The following is a 13,558-nucleotide window of genomic DNA, read 5'->3' as shown; positions in this document are numbered from 1 at the left end:
GTCATAAGAGGACAAGTTGGCATTTATTACAAGTACAGGTGACTTAAAAATCTAAGTTAAATACCTAACTAATGCCGTATTAGCCACTCATTACATGACTAAATAAGAAAGTCCTCTTCCCCAAAGTCATTTGGAAGTATACTCGTTTTAGAAACCCATATTGCCGTGAGGGAGGAGGATTCTCTCTTTTTCCCTTCCCTTATATTTGAACGGTTACAGTTAAGTTACGTTAACATCTTATATTGATTATTTTATAAAGATAATAAGACAAAAAACAATGTGTGAGAGAAGGGAAGGAAAGTGATGGAAATAAGAGGGGATAGAATCTTACTCCTGCCGTGCATTGTGGGTCTAAATTAGCTAAGCTTAAGAAAATGACTATTTTAATTAAGTAACCAACTACAATCCAAGATGCGTATAGTCTTTTTATCACACAAACAATTCTTTGTTTACTGCTAAACTCGCATGATCCACATCAATTAACGGTTATCAATAGTTGTGTGCACTATGATTTCATGTTGATCAATTGTTGCATTGCATTGACGAAAGTATTAAATTTAACCGGACTTGCCCCATCCTAATAAATACGATATTACATATATACATACATACACACATATCAACTGGATAAGCAAATTATGTCTATATCCATCCATAGCTGTGCGCTTTAGGGTTAAGTGATATACGAACGCATGCTTTTGCTTATGAATCAGAGATAGTTTGGACAGAATCAAGTGCTCAAAGAAAAGAGGATGAGGGCTTAGTGGCTAGGAAATTGTATGAGCACCACCATGGTCCCCTGATTTAGGCCACGACATGTGATCACAGCTAACAATCACACTTTATGGCCACGAAATTTGCCACGGAATGTACCACGGAGTTAAAAAAAAATGAAATCTAGACAATCACAGCCAAGAAAACTGATGCTTTTCTATTTTGTGGCTGAGATCATAGACTAATCTGCAAGCTGTATCCTCACCCTAAAAAGGAACAAAGACAAACTCACATTACGGATTAGATGGTGCTTGTCCAATTGCAAATCTGAACACTATCGATTAAGTAATTAGGTGTTACAGCAAGATTTGATGGGATTTCATAGATTTTTTTTCGTCATTTTAATTAATTGGGTTTAGATGAAAGCATTGTTTTCTTCATGTATGTTAACTGAGTAATGACTTGTGACATACCAATTAAGTGGTAACATGGTGCGAGTAAGATCGCTTTCGTGGCCAAATCTTGTGCAGGTGTGGACATTAATTAAGGATAAGGGTTTGCTTAGATTCTTGACAAAAAGAATTGAGGGGATGCTATTTAGATGCACAAAATTGACATAGTTTGCAAACATTATTTCTCTAATACAAGGTTGTTTTCAAGAAAGTTAAGGTTCTACCATAAAACGAATTGACAATATGGGGAGTAGCCAAACTTGCTTATAAGCTCATGAAAAATATCTTCTCTCATTAGTATAGGATTCAGTCTCAACACGCCCCTTCACGTGTGACGAAATTTCAAGTATAGCATGTGAACAACACAAATCGGGTGACGTGGAGCATGTGTGGCCGTTGAGCTTTACAGGTGGGACAACACGCTCTAATATCATGAAGAAAATTGAGGTTTCACTATAAAACCAATTAGCAATATGAGGAATTGCCCAACTTGCTTATAAGCTCATGCGAAGTCCCTCATCTCATCAAGATTCAGTCCCAACATAAATCGGCAAAAGGAGAAACCTTGCAAGGGTTTTGTAAGAGGTTGGACTATTCCTGATATTGCCAATTGGTTGTATGATGGAACCTTAACTTTCTTCATGGTATCAGAGCATGTTGGCCTACGTATAAAGCCTAATGGCCACACATGCTCCACGTCATCCAATTTGTGTTGACCAAGTGTTTGACTTGAAAATTCACCATACGTGTGGGAGCGTATGAGGATGTGAAGATAAAAGAGTCTCATATTAGTGAAAGGATAAACCTTGCAATGACTTATAAGAGATTAGTCTACTCCTCATATTGTTGATTTTTGTTTTATGGTGAAACCTCAACTTACTTCAAATTTCACATACGATAATAGTGTAAGCCCCTATTAAAGAGTTTTGTGTCAACAAGTGTATTAATTTTGTGTGCCCAAACGAGTCCAAATTCGGGTGTGATATTAGATCTTGATTTAGGTCATTTGACTTATAACAAACTCACCGACATCTACATGTTATTTCCTTTATAATGGGTTCAGCTCAAAACGCGGATTGCACTTTATTTGAAAATCCAAAAAGTTGAAATCTTCATCTGATTTGTTAAATTTCCACTTAGTTTTGTTCAACTGCAATGGTTTTGTTTTTTCTGGATTGTGGGCTGAAGCTTAAAACCCGAACAAAAAGTTCATGAAGAATAATACTCTCGCAGCTAGGAAGGAGACGCTTCAAAGTTTCGGAGATGGAGGGTTGCAAGAGTGTGTAAGCATGAATCCACCTTCGATATAATCATCAACATAATTTCATTTGTGTTTCAACATTATATTGAATTATTTACATATTTTGTTGTTATAAGTCTATGTATCTCCGTTATAATCATCAACTTAATATAAAATTATGCTAATACATGTAATTATAATAGTATTACGTATATATATGTACGTTTAGGAGTTTTTTGTTTTTTGGTTGACACAAGCAAGATTAGAGATTTGAACTCAAAACTTTAGGTGAATGGGAAAATGTTTTTAATCAACTGAGTTACAAGACTCATACAGGTTTAAAATTATTTTAGATGACCACATTTGTAAATTATAAAGATTGTAGAGGTTCCTTAATATTATAGGCTATAAATTTGGACCCAAATTAGAATTAGAAAGTAGTTTGGGATATTGTTGAAGTTTAATATCATTTTTTTTTTAAACAAATGATATTAAACGATATTATCTACACTAAGGGGGAGAATGAGGGGGTGGGCATAGCCTCATAAAGGGCTAGCAATAATATGGTTCAAATTCTCCTTTGGAGAGAATCAAACCTAAGATCTCTCAATTACAAATGAAGATGAATACCACTAGACCGTAATACTAAATAGCAATGTCTCTCAGTTTGTTTTCCTTTTCTTCTGGTAATATAGAAGTAGAAGTAGAACCCTCGTGGGCCGTGACACTCCAATTGGGTTTGACAACAGACTTCACGTTGGGTTTCAAACTCAAAGGTCCATTTGAGGCCCAAACGTTATATTTAAATGTTCATCCTCATTTTTCATTTCAACTAGCCTCGTTTGAACTAGCCTTGAATCTAACAAGTTATCAAATCCAATTCCGTCGTAAAAATCAAAGAACAGATCATTGCTTTTACCCAAGAAGAGAGGGAAGAAAAAACACATGATCTGTCAATCTGTAAAGAAAATCTTCTACCATACAGAAACTTTTAGTGCAAACACGGATTAACGAAGCAAACACAATAAAATATAACCTTGGCTCATGTGTCAAAACAATCGTAATAACATAGAAACTTTGTTTACAGCTAAACAGTGTAGCTAAAGTAGCAAATACACACACGAATTCAGAGAAAGTCTCGGCAAAACATTCTGGTATTACAACATTCATCAAAATAAAGAAAACTATCCTCCCCCAGAATCTCCAAGGCAAGAAACCAAACTCATTGGCCTCAATTCTCTCATGCCTGTAAAGAAAGAGAGGGGACTGTAAGAAACATAGAATTCAAATATGGATGGTATCTTGCTAATAAAACAAATCTAATCCACCACGTTTTATGAAGGCTTCGTGGTTAAAGATTCCAAAAATTAATACCGTGAACTGATACAAAAAAAAAACAAAAAAAAAAAAAAAAAAAATTTAAACTTGCCTTGCTAGCAATGTTGTTGGAAAGCCAGTCCAACCCCTCGTACAGACCCTCTCCAGAGGTTGCACAAGTGCTCTGGATGTACCTGGAAAAAGAACAACAATCACATCCAGTATTCAACTTTTGCCGAAGATCTTAGCATTGATATTCAAGAACTCATTTGTTTAACTTGAACCATCCATATCCAGCTCAAGAGAGAAGACTACTAATAAGTAGATTCACACCATAAATCAATGACTCCATTATTTCAGTCTCAGCATGTTCAACCATAGGAGGAAAATTACAGGGTTCACATATGGACTAACTATTGCAGGGTGAAAATTACCAAAATAACTTACCAGTGACGTTGACGGAGAGAATGAAGACCAAGCTTATCAGTTATCTCGGCGGCATTCATTGCATTAGGAAGATCTTGTTTGTTGGCAAATACAAGCAGAACAGCATCCCTTAGTTCATCCTGAAAGCAATTAATAATATTAACTTCAAACCCTAGTTCCAAGTATACGTCAACAATATGTACCATTGTTGTATCCTAAACACGGTTCTGATCATTTACAAGGAACGAAAACAGAGTTTTATCTCAGTACAAATGAAGTAGAATCCTACATAAAGAAACAAAGCAACAAAGGCAAAAAGGATCATAATTAAAAGAAATTTAATAGAATCCACAAATTCAAGTACAGAAGAAAATGGAATAACAAAACAAAATTCGGAAGGCATACAACCTCCTCATCTCCATTTACAACAGGAACATTAGAAATCGCAACATAAACAAGCGGAATGAAAATATAAGGGAGTCAGTAACTACCTCATTCAACATCCTGTGCAATTCATCCCTTGCCTCAACAACTCGATCCCTGTCATTGCTATCAACCACAAAGATAAGACCTTGTGTGTTCTGGAAGTAGTGCCTCCACAATGGACGGATCTACAAATGGAAGAAACCAGATCAGTCATTGGATATGTATAATTAGAACTTCAGAAAGATGTCCTCGTTGGACACAAGTAAACATTAAAGTAAATATACCATCCAATTCTCTATATATTCCAAAAAAAAAGATCATATAAAATGTTTTTGCATTCCGCCTCCACGGATCTCACTCCCTTGGTAGAAGAAGAACCACAATGACTTGTTGCACAATCAACAACACATTCAAAGTGCGTATCTAAGCAAGCATGCGGAAATACAAAAGATAGAAAGAGAATTACTTTGTCTTGACCCCCGACATCCCAAACAGTGAAGCTGATGTTCTTGTATTCCACTGTCTCCACATTAAATCCTGCAAAAAAGAAAAAAACCACTCTTGTAATGAAAATGCAAATTACGACACTTTTATCCACAAGAAATCAGAGAATTGAAACAATCCTCATCTTAACCGCAACAGATCACGAGGATAAAAAAGCACCAACGATACCAAAACCAACATACAATTGAATTCTTCATAAACGTAAAACAAATTACACCCGAAAGGTGAAATTGATCCAAAATTCGGGTCGAAATTGGAGCGTTTCAAATGAAATATGGAAACCGATGGAACTATAACAAGAATGTTAGGGAATCAAAGCTCTTACCAATGGTGGGGATGGTGGTGACGATTTCTCCGAGCTTGAGTTTGTACAAGATGGTGGTCTTACCGGCTGCATCGAGACCCACCATCAGAATTCGCATCTCCTTCTTGGCAAAGAGCCGGCTGAAGAGCTTCGTGAACGTAAGCCCCATTTTTTCAATCGAATTCACCTGCCACACACAACCAATCACACATCATCGAGGGTTAAATCAAAATTAGCGAATTTGATTTCAATTTACAACAACATCAAGCAAAAACCAATCCAACTTTCATTCGTATGAATCATATCGCACTGCAAAATTCAATCAGATCCGTTTGATGAATTGAAAAACAACGAAAAGGGGCTTCAATTTACATGGAGATCAAAGATCGATTATGCAACTGTCGATCTACGATTCAAATCTGGTAACGGAGAATTTGAATTTAGGACGAAGAAATTCTAGAGAGAGAGAGGGGGAGAGAGAGAGAGACTGACCTGGAGGAACGAGGAAGGAGCAAAATGAGAGGAGGCAACGGATGAAAGGCTCGATTTTTATTGGTATTGCCTTTTCTCTCTCCTGGACCCTGGTCAGTTATTAACTACCGCGGTTAGATTCAGAACGCTGTCGTTTAACTGAAGTTCCAAATAATACAATGGGCTGTTTGGATTTGGATTGTTTATAGAAGGGATAAAAGTGCTGTCAAAGCGCTTTGACAACCGAAAGTGTTTTTGACTGGTTTTGATTGGATTTTATGTGAAGCACTTAGGCCATCTCAAGCTGATCCGGCCAAATAATTATATAGCTAAAAATAACTTGGAATGATACGAAAATCGTTTCCAACCGAGAGTTAGGCCAAAGAGCCCATTGGGCCAAAACCCCCAAATCAGACTAGCGGGTTGGCCATTTCCAACTAGCCTGCCTTCTAGCCCATCCCTTTAGCGCCAAAATGTTAAGCTTGACATTTTGCCAGCCCTCCACCTCAGCCCATTTAAATGACAACGGCTACCTGGTGTCAACATGACACCAGTTAGCAACGACTAGCTGATGTCATGTTACTGTTTGATTTTCTTTTGGACGAATAAAAAAAAATTCTAATTTTTTTCCTATAAATACCTAAGTCATTCTTACACCATTTCTCAAATCCTTTTTACTTTAGCGTTACTCATTTTAGCAACATGTGTAATTCGAAACCCTATCAAAAAATTTATTGAGATTACATAAAAATGAGAATCTAGAGAGTTACTCACGTTAGCGACACATATCACTCGAAATCTTGTCCAAAAAATTATTAAAATTATATAAAGATAAGAAATCCAGAGGCTTATTTGTTTAGCGACAAGTGACACTCAAAATATGTCCGAAAACCTTATTTTAATATGATAATTTAATTTAATTAACTATATTAATTCAATTAAAATAATAAATTATATTTGGCCTATGGCTCTTTGGCCCTCTCTGTTGGAGATGATTTTTTGTCAAATAACTATATTTAGCCTATGACCCTTTAACCCCTCCTTCGATTAGAGAGGACCTTAAATGTCTGAAGTCCTTTTATCACAATTATGTGAAATTTTTATTTAAAAATTATAGTACATGTTGGAAAAGTACTTAAAAGCGTTTTTTGAAAAGGAAAAAAAACATTTATATGCTTATTCAGAAGAGAACTATTATTAGCACTAAAAAATTCTCATTTTACACTCCTCATAAGGATATTTTCCTTTCTAATTATATAAAATTTGGAGTGCTAATAACAATTATCATTTAGAAAGCGCTTTTACAACTTATAAACACGATTAATCTTTTATTTCAAACATCTTCAAAAGTGTTTTAAGTTATCAAAACAATCATGTCTAGTCATTCTAAAAATAGTCAAAATAGATTATAAAAAGCACTTGTTATTTTGAAATCACTTTTAATTGTTATAAGTAATTATATCTCTACTAATTAATGAAACTCTCTTTGTCAACCAAAAGAGGGTGAAAAAATAACTTAGTCTTATATCACACAAAAAAATGATGGGCAATAATGTAATTTCACATGTCCAAATTTACTGTTTTTTAATTGAAACCTCATTTACAGATGATGTTAAAATATCTACGATATTTAAAAAAAAAAACCAAAGACAAAATTCTCGTAGTCCCGGCGTTCTCTCTCTCTCTTTCTCATTTTCTAAAAAAAATGTATTCATACACACAAAATTTGTGTAGGCAAATGCTAGTGTTTTATTAAAAAAAGACTTATTTAATGTAAGCACTTATTTCGAATGAGCCCAAAATTTTGAACATGTTGCTAACAAGTAAGAAAGCACTTATTTCAAAAGCGATTTTGCGGCGAAGTTGTTACAGAAGCAAACAGACCACAAGACACATATATCTTCTTCTCTGCGCTCTCTCCGCAGTCGTTTGACGCTTACTGTGTGGTCATGGCTTGTGTTGCTTCGCTCCACCCACTGTCTTCTTCCTCCCGCGCTCTCTTTCCACCTCTCTGCCGCCAGTCGACGATTCCCGCCATCTTCCACCGGCTCAAGAGTTTCTCCTCAACCAGCCGCCTAGTATCCACCATGAACCGGTTGAGCCCGGTCCGGGCGCAGGCCAAGCGAGGGTTCTCACTCAAAGAAGACGAAGTGGCCTCCGGTAAGCCAAAACTCCATTGAAACAGAAAGAAAGAACGAAACTTTTTACTCTTTACATGCTCAGTTCGTTCGTAACTATTGATTTTGCAATGAATTGCATGATGAATGTATAGCTGCGGATGTGGAATTTGAAATCCCTCTGACAATTGTGGAATACCCGGACCCGGTTCTGAGAGCGAAGAACAAGCGAATCGATTCTTTCGACGATAATTTGAAGAATTTGGTAGATGAAATGTTTGATGTAATGTACAAGTGAGTTCCATGACTCGTTAATTGTTATGTTGAGCATATGTGTTCCTCTATGCACCGATTCTCCGCCATTTTAAATTAGTTTAAAGTAGAACATTGCTCGTTTGAGAAAATAAAGAATCGTTAATTATTTGCTAGGTGCCAAAATGCAAATTATGATTTTTGTGAAATGCTTGTTATTCACAGGAGTTGTTGGCTTGGTTTTTACACAGAACTGATGGAATAGGGCTCTCAGCGCCACAAGTAGGGATCAATGTGCAGCTCATGGTTTTTAATCCGGTTGGTGAGCGCGGTGAAGGGGAGGAAATTGTGCTTGTGAATCCAAGGGTTACCAGATATTCTCAGAAAACGCGACCCTTTAATGAGGGTTGCTTATCCTTCCCGGGGATTTATGCTGATGTTGTAGTGAGTGCTGTTCTTGTATATGCTGGTTTCTAAGTCTTCTGCTTTGACCCTGTTTTTAATTTCCAATTGGTTTTCAAATGACTACAAAAATGTGCAACAAATTAAATCTTAGTATAACAGCAATACTTGTTAGATGTGCAGTTCATTGCATACTACTTTCATGCCATACAACAAGCTTAAACGGCTTACTATGTGTGTGTAGTTACGCTTTTGTTGGTGCCTCTAATTTTTGTGTTTGCAGAGACCAGAAACTGTGAAAATAGATGCACGGGACATCAAGGGTGCGAGGTTTACAGTCAGCTTATCAGGTCTTCCAGCACGGGTGTTCCAGCATGAATTCGACCATTTGCAGGTTCTTTATTCAACTATTATTCAAGCTACTTTCAGTTAGGGGAAGCACACCTTACACATTTAGGTGCTAGATTTCATTGGATTTGATCAACTTATAGTTTGCACAAACGGTGTGCCACTGCCGATCCCTGTGCTATGCAGATTAGGATTAGTTACAGAAATTCCACTTGTGATGAGTTTACATAGAACTTAATAAAAAAAATCCCAAAATAGCGATTGATTAGCTTAGTTCAAATGGGCGAAAAATGTTCAGGAAGGTGGGGAGCTATTTTCATGTTGTCTTTGAGTATCACTTTGTGAAGTGTATTTGACATGAATCAAGTATGGAATGTCGCAACTTTTTGCAAGCTTATCGTATCAATAGAAACCACGAATGGTGACAAGTATTTAACATTTGAAAGTAGATTCTTAGGGTAGTAAATGCGTACTAAGTGTGGCAAGAGACTTGATAAAATTCATACCAGTACATGCCAATGTGTTTTGGGTAAACCAATAAATTGCCTCAAGGCATCTACCGTATCATTCTTATTTCGGAGACTTGAGGTTAAAAAGCTATGATATGGTGCTATTTGTTGGATTGTTTAAGCTTTGTCGTTATTTAAAGTTTTATAGTCTAAATCCGGAAACAGATCCTAGTTACTAAAATTTGTATGGCTGCTCCTTTCTCTCCGTCTTATATGGCTCATTCATCCGCAGGGAGTTCTCTTTTTCGATAGAATGAGTGAAGGAGTTCTTGAAACTATTTGTGCACAGCTACAGGTTAGTATGTAGGAATGCTGATAGTCTTTCTTTCGCTTTTGAATTTTGTAATCGTTAACCTTCAAATTGGTTTGTTTATACTGATATTCAATCCGTGTTAGTATTAATTTGCTAATTATCGTCTTATGGTAACAGGCGTTAGAAAAGAAGTACGAGGATAGGACAGGACTCCCGAGTCCTGAAAGGGTTGAAACCCGCAGAAGGATGAAGGCTGCTACTGGTTTTGGAAAATCACAATTAGTATAGGCTCCCACAAACACTTAAAGAGCTTATAGATATGAAATCCCGGTGTTGTAATTTATGATTTTATTATTCATACAAATTATACATTTGCAGGTTCTTGCTTAATTATAATTAGGCACACCATAATAATTCTTGATTAATATTTGTCTGAGTTCAACCCAAAACAGTCCAAATCCCAATCTGATTAATTATATTCAGCAGGCCAAATAGAATCCATTTACAAAAGCTTAACTTGTATCAGGGAAAGCAACACACAACACATTCATGAAAACGCCGTTCTAACTACAAACGTCGTTGTTCCATGGCGGTATAGGGTCGAGAAGAAAGGCTTCGGAGACATGCCCTGCAAACTCTGAGGTATCTACGCGACTATACTAATCAATCAACCCCCTAGGCTAAGCTAAGTTTAGCACGAAGAACCACTACTTCCGGATTGAGTTATTGTGCTCGGCTTCCCCTTCTTCAAGCAGTCGATTCGAGGAACGGTGCTTGTTTTGAGCGCTCCGTACGCCTGCCAACAGAAAGGGTCGTACAGGTGCTTCCCTTCATCAACTGATTTCAACTCTATGGTATCCAGAGACACACCGGTGCACGGAGAGCTGTCACTGCATGCGAAATGCACGGCCTTCGACGTGTAGGTTCCTTGTATGTTTACGTAATTCACACCCGAAATCGCCACAGCGGAGCTCTGATTTTGGCACTTGCTCTTGTCGCAGTAGAACTGGTCAATCATGATCGGCGTTTCAACTTCTGTTAGTTGAATGTTTGAGAACATTATGTTTTGGACAGACCCCGATCCTCCCTACATTACAAATTAGAAAAACATTTACAATTTGGTTCTGTCTGAGATTTAAAATGATTTGGTCCGTGTGTTTTTGTCTGTAGCAGTACGTACCTGCCAGGTCTTTATTCTGACACCCGTGAGTGTACTGTGCATTTTAACGTCTCGGACAGTGACGTTCGAAACGCAAGCTTTCGTGTTATCCTTCCCTAGCCCTCCAATGCTGACTCCATGTCCAGGTCCACAATTTACGTTGTGTATGTATACGTTCGAGCATCCAGTTTGTATCGATACACAGTCATCTCCTGCAGTCATTATATGTTGCAGTTTATTATATTGTTGTCGATTTTGTGTCAACTTTCTTTCTTACTTGTTAAAGAAGTAACTTCTGCTATACGCAGGTTACGTAGTTAATTTTATGTTATGATTTACAACTTCTGTCAGTTTTTTCACCCAGGTTTTTGGACAAGGTTGCCCTTGCCGAAGACCGGATTCTGAAAAATTACCACAAGCGATACTGCTGGCGGAAATGACGGCATTTTGGGAGTTTTGGAGGTGGATTCCATCCGTGTTGGGGCTGTTGCCCGGGGATGAAATACTTATACCGGAAACCTGAACATTTGTGCAGGCGTCGAACTTGAGGTGCGCCTGAGGGCTGTTTTGAAGTGTTATGCCAGTGACACTAACGAGGTCGCTTCCATAGAACCTAAGAGCCTGCACATCAAAATGTATTAGCACACCATGATGTTAAAATTAATCGCAAAGATCGGGTTGAAAGGTAATGAAGAGACTGTTACCGTTGGTTTGGTGCTTGGCATTTTCCCACTGTAGCTTTCTGTGGCCTGCTGATGAAGTGACATGAGAAAAGCACGCATGCTCGATTAGTTTCACTATAAATTAACACAAGTGAACATGATGATTTTTTTAAGCTGAATAAAACCATTTGGCCGGCTGTGTTTTGGCTTTGACATAAGGTACGGATGGACAGTTTTTGTTTTCTTTTCACCCGACCAATATTCTAATTAATCTAATTCAAACTATAGGAAGGGTTCGGACCGGTGCAAGGGTACACTGCTTTACCTAACTTGACTATTTCGAGAGATGCATATGGAGGGACAGTTAGTTACCGAATCATTGAGACTGCTATCCGTTGTTTCGTTAGCAGGATTATCTTTCGGCGAATCATTCCACCAAACCGAGCCTTGTCCATCAATGACGCCGGTGCCTTTGATCGAAATCCCTTTTAGTTTTGTGAATTCAATCCATTGTAAAAGACCTGAACCCCAATCGCCTGAGCTTGTTGGAGCTATGATTTTACCATCTAACTGCGTTAAAAATCGACCAATATATATCAGCAAAATTCTAACAGATGAACTGGTGACAATTTAAGATTTGAAACTCACCTGAAACACGATATTTGCTTCGCAGTTAGGGCCAGAGAAAGAGATTGGTTTGACAAGGAATACAGACCCGGATGGAACACTTATAGTTGATGCCTGCACTTTGCAAGCTGCTGCCCACGCCGCCTCGAATGCCTGCCTTGCAATGCAAGAAACCAGTCAACAATAACATCCAGTAGTATTTGTGTTACAAAATTACAGCATTAATTTCATAAAAAACGAGATGTAATTTTCAAATTCACCTTGGTGTCATCAGCTTTTCCATCACCTTTAGCACCATAGTCCAACACATTAAACACGTTCGAACCCCCGCCGCTCTTTTTTCCAAGTGTCACCGCAGTTTCCTCCGGTGGGATGTAACTCTCTCCCCTTGAAGCAGCGCGGCGATGATCACCACCATAACCCCTTAGTTTCTTCCTCCAGTGCTGCTTATTGCCTCCTTCTCGAGCATCACATAGTTCGAAAAAACTCGAAAACGAGATAATAAACGCAATGAGAACAAATAACAAGAGGGTTTTTAGGTTAAACGTCCTCATAATATTAACCTCTGACTTATTCGAGAAAGATGAGGATTTGAAGTTCAAGTTTCTGTATTTATAGTTGAGGGCTCATTGCACTGTGCAGTCACATGAGTCTACAGTTAAAAAACGACGAGGTTATACCTTCCGAATGCATTCAAAAAATTTATTTATGTGCCAGGTCAGAAACCTCATGAAGTAATCTCTCGACACGTTACGCATGACAAGCTTTCAAATCTAATACGTGGATAACAAAAATCAAATGATGTAGAACACGTGTAGTTGTTGAACTTTACACATAAGACAGTATACTCTGGTACTATGAAAAAATGAAAGTTCCACTATAAAACCAATCGACAATATATTAGAAGTAGCTCAATTACATATATGCACATGTAAGATCCTTTTTTTCCGATGTTAGATTCATATTCTCAATATAATTTTATTCGGATTTTTGGATTATTATTGTCATTAACTCCCCCATCAAATTCTTTTCTAGTTAAATCAACCGGAGAACTCACATGACATGCTTTAGCTTTACCCTAACAACAAAACATACTCAAACAGCAAGAAAACTCAGAAGGCCGGCCCACCAGATCGAATATACGCTGACCTAACATTTCATGTCAAACAGCTTGAACATTATATTTCTAGCAATTATTCCTTTAAAAAATTAATTTAAATTGCTCTCATCTTTTCCTAACTTTGTCGTTTGAATTAAGCATGGTAGCATAGCTGGGAGGATGCCACATCTTTGCACTCATGATCTTATATTATTTGAATATTATTTTTTTTTGTTATCAACGTATACTAGTTCTATTGATCAAGAACATTCGTTC

The 13,558-nt window shown here is 37.4% G+C and overlaps 3 protein-coding genes across 4 annotated transcripts; 1 reads left to right on the top strand and 2 right to left on the bottom strand.

Annotated features, from left to right (window-relative positions):
• Positions 1–3,413: 3,413 nt before the first annotated feature.
• LOC137741067 (ADP-ribosylation factor 1) lies at positions 3,414–5,973 on the bottom strand. Of its 2 annotated transcripts, none has more exons than XM_068480871.1 (7): positions 5,876–5,973; positions 5,405–5,570; positions 5,042–5,112; positions 4,641–4,760; positions 4,171–4,289; positions 3,836–3,917; positions 3,414–3,652 (listed from the first exon to the last, which is right to left on the bottom strand). In XM_068480871.1, exons 2-7 carry the CDS (start codon positions 5,550–5,552, stop codon positions 3,647–3,649), a joined length of 546 nt encoding a protein of 181 aa, XP_068336972.1. In that variant the 5' UTR covers positions 5,553–5,570; positions 5,876–5,973; the 3' UTR covers positions 3,414–3,646. The 2 variants fall into 2 exon arrangements, with proteins under 2 accessions (XP_068336972.1, XP_068336973.1); XM_068480872.1 differs by lacking the exon at positions 5,876–5,973 and adding an exon at positions 5,756–5,875.
• Positions 5,974–7,709: 1,736 nt separating this feature from the next.
• Positions 7,710–10,112, top strand: LOC137739561 (peptide deformylase 1B, chloroplastic/mitochondrial-like). The gene is made up of 6 exons (XM_068479173.1): positions 7,710–8,014; positions 8,127–8,265; positions 8,475–8,667; positions 8,909–9,019; positions 9,715–9,777; positions 9,913–10,112. Exons 1-6 carry the CDS (start codon positions 7,804–7,806, stop codon positions 10,021–10,023), a joined length of 828 nt encoding a protein of 275 aa, XP_068335274.1. The 5' UTR covers positions 7,710–7,803; the 3' UTR covers positions 10,024–10,112.
• A 19-nt stretch (positions 10,113–10,131) lies between these two features.
• On the bottom strand, positions 10,132–12,737 carry LOC137739560 (polygalacturonase At1g48100-like). The gene is made up of 7 exons (XM_068479172.1): positions 12,444–12,737; positions 12,205–12,336; positions 11,929–12,126; positions 11,599–11,646; positions 11,308–11,515; positions 10,916–11,106; positions 10,132–10,822 (listed from the first exon to the last, which is right to left on the bottom strand). Exons 1-7 carry the CDS (start codon positions 12,735–12,737, stop codon positions 10,427–10,429), a joined length of 1,467 nt encoding a protein of 488 aa, XP_068335273.1. The 3' UTR covers positions 10,132–10,426.
• Positions 12,738–13,558: the final 821 nt, after the last annotated feature.

The sequence above is a fragment of the Pyrus communis genome, chromosome 7, assembly GCF_963583255.1.
Source record: "Pyrus communis chromosome 7, drPyrComm1.1, whole genome shotgun sequence".
In the NCBI taxonomy this organism is placed as follows: domain Eukaryota; kingdom Viridiplantae; phylum Streptophyta; class Magnoliopsida; order Rosales; family Rosaceae; genus Pyrus; species Pyrus communis.
Note: the sequence above shows the minus strand (reverse complement) of the source record. Positions and strands in the feature narration are given on the sequence as shown.

What these genes read in the sequence shown, in the direction of transcription:
- LOC137741067 (XM_068480871.1), bottom strand. Translation starts at nt 5,552, where the DNA reads ATGGGGCTTACGTTCACGAAGCTCTTCAGCCGGCTCTTTGCCAAGAAG. An exon ending in ATGTCGGGGGTCAAGACAAA is followed by an intron (nt 4,761 to 5,041) that starts GTAATTCTCTTT and finishes TTCCATTTGTAG; the next exon opens with ATCCGTCCATTGTGGAGGCA. An exon ending in TCTCTCCGTCAACGTCACTG is followed by an intron (nt 3,918 to 4,170) that starts GTAAGTTATTTT and finishes TTCTTTTTCCAG; the next exon opens with GTACATCCAGAGCACTTGTG.
- LOC137739561 (XM_068479173.1), top strand. Translation starts at nt 7,804, where the DNA reads ATGGCTTGTGTTGCTTCGCTCCACCCACTGTCTTCTTCCTCCCGCGCT. An exon ending in AGAAGACGAAGTGGCCTCCG is followed by an intron (nt 8,015 to 8,126) that starts GTAAGCCAAAAC and finishes ATGAATGTATAG; the next exon opens with CTGCGGATGTGGAATTTGAA. An exon ending in CTATTTGTGCACAGCTACAG is followed by an intron (nt 9,778 to 9,912) that starts GTTAGTATGTAG and finishes TTATGGTAACAG; the next exon opens with GCGTTAGAAAAGAAGTACGA.
- LOC137739560 (XM_068479172.1), bottom strand. Translation starts at nt 12,737, where the DNA reads ATGAGGACGTTTAACCTAAAAACCCTCTTGTTATTTGTTCTCATTGCG. An exon ending in ATAGCAGTCTCAATGATTCG is followed by an intron (nt 11,647 to 11,928) that starts GTAACTAACTGT and finishes TCACTTCATCAG; the next exon opens with CAGGCCACAGAAAGCTACAG. An exon ending in TCAGAATAAAGACCTGGCAG is followed by an intron (nt 10,823 to 10,915) that starts GTACGTACTGCT and finishes TTTGTAATGTAG; the next exon opens with GGAGGATCGGGGTCTGTCCA.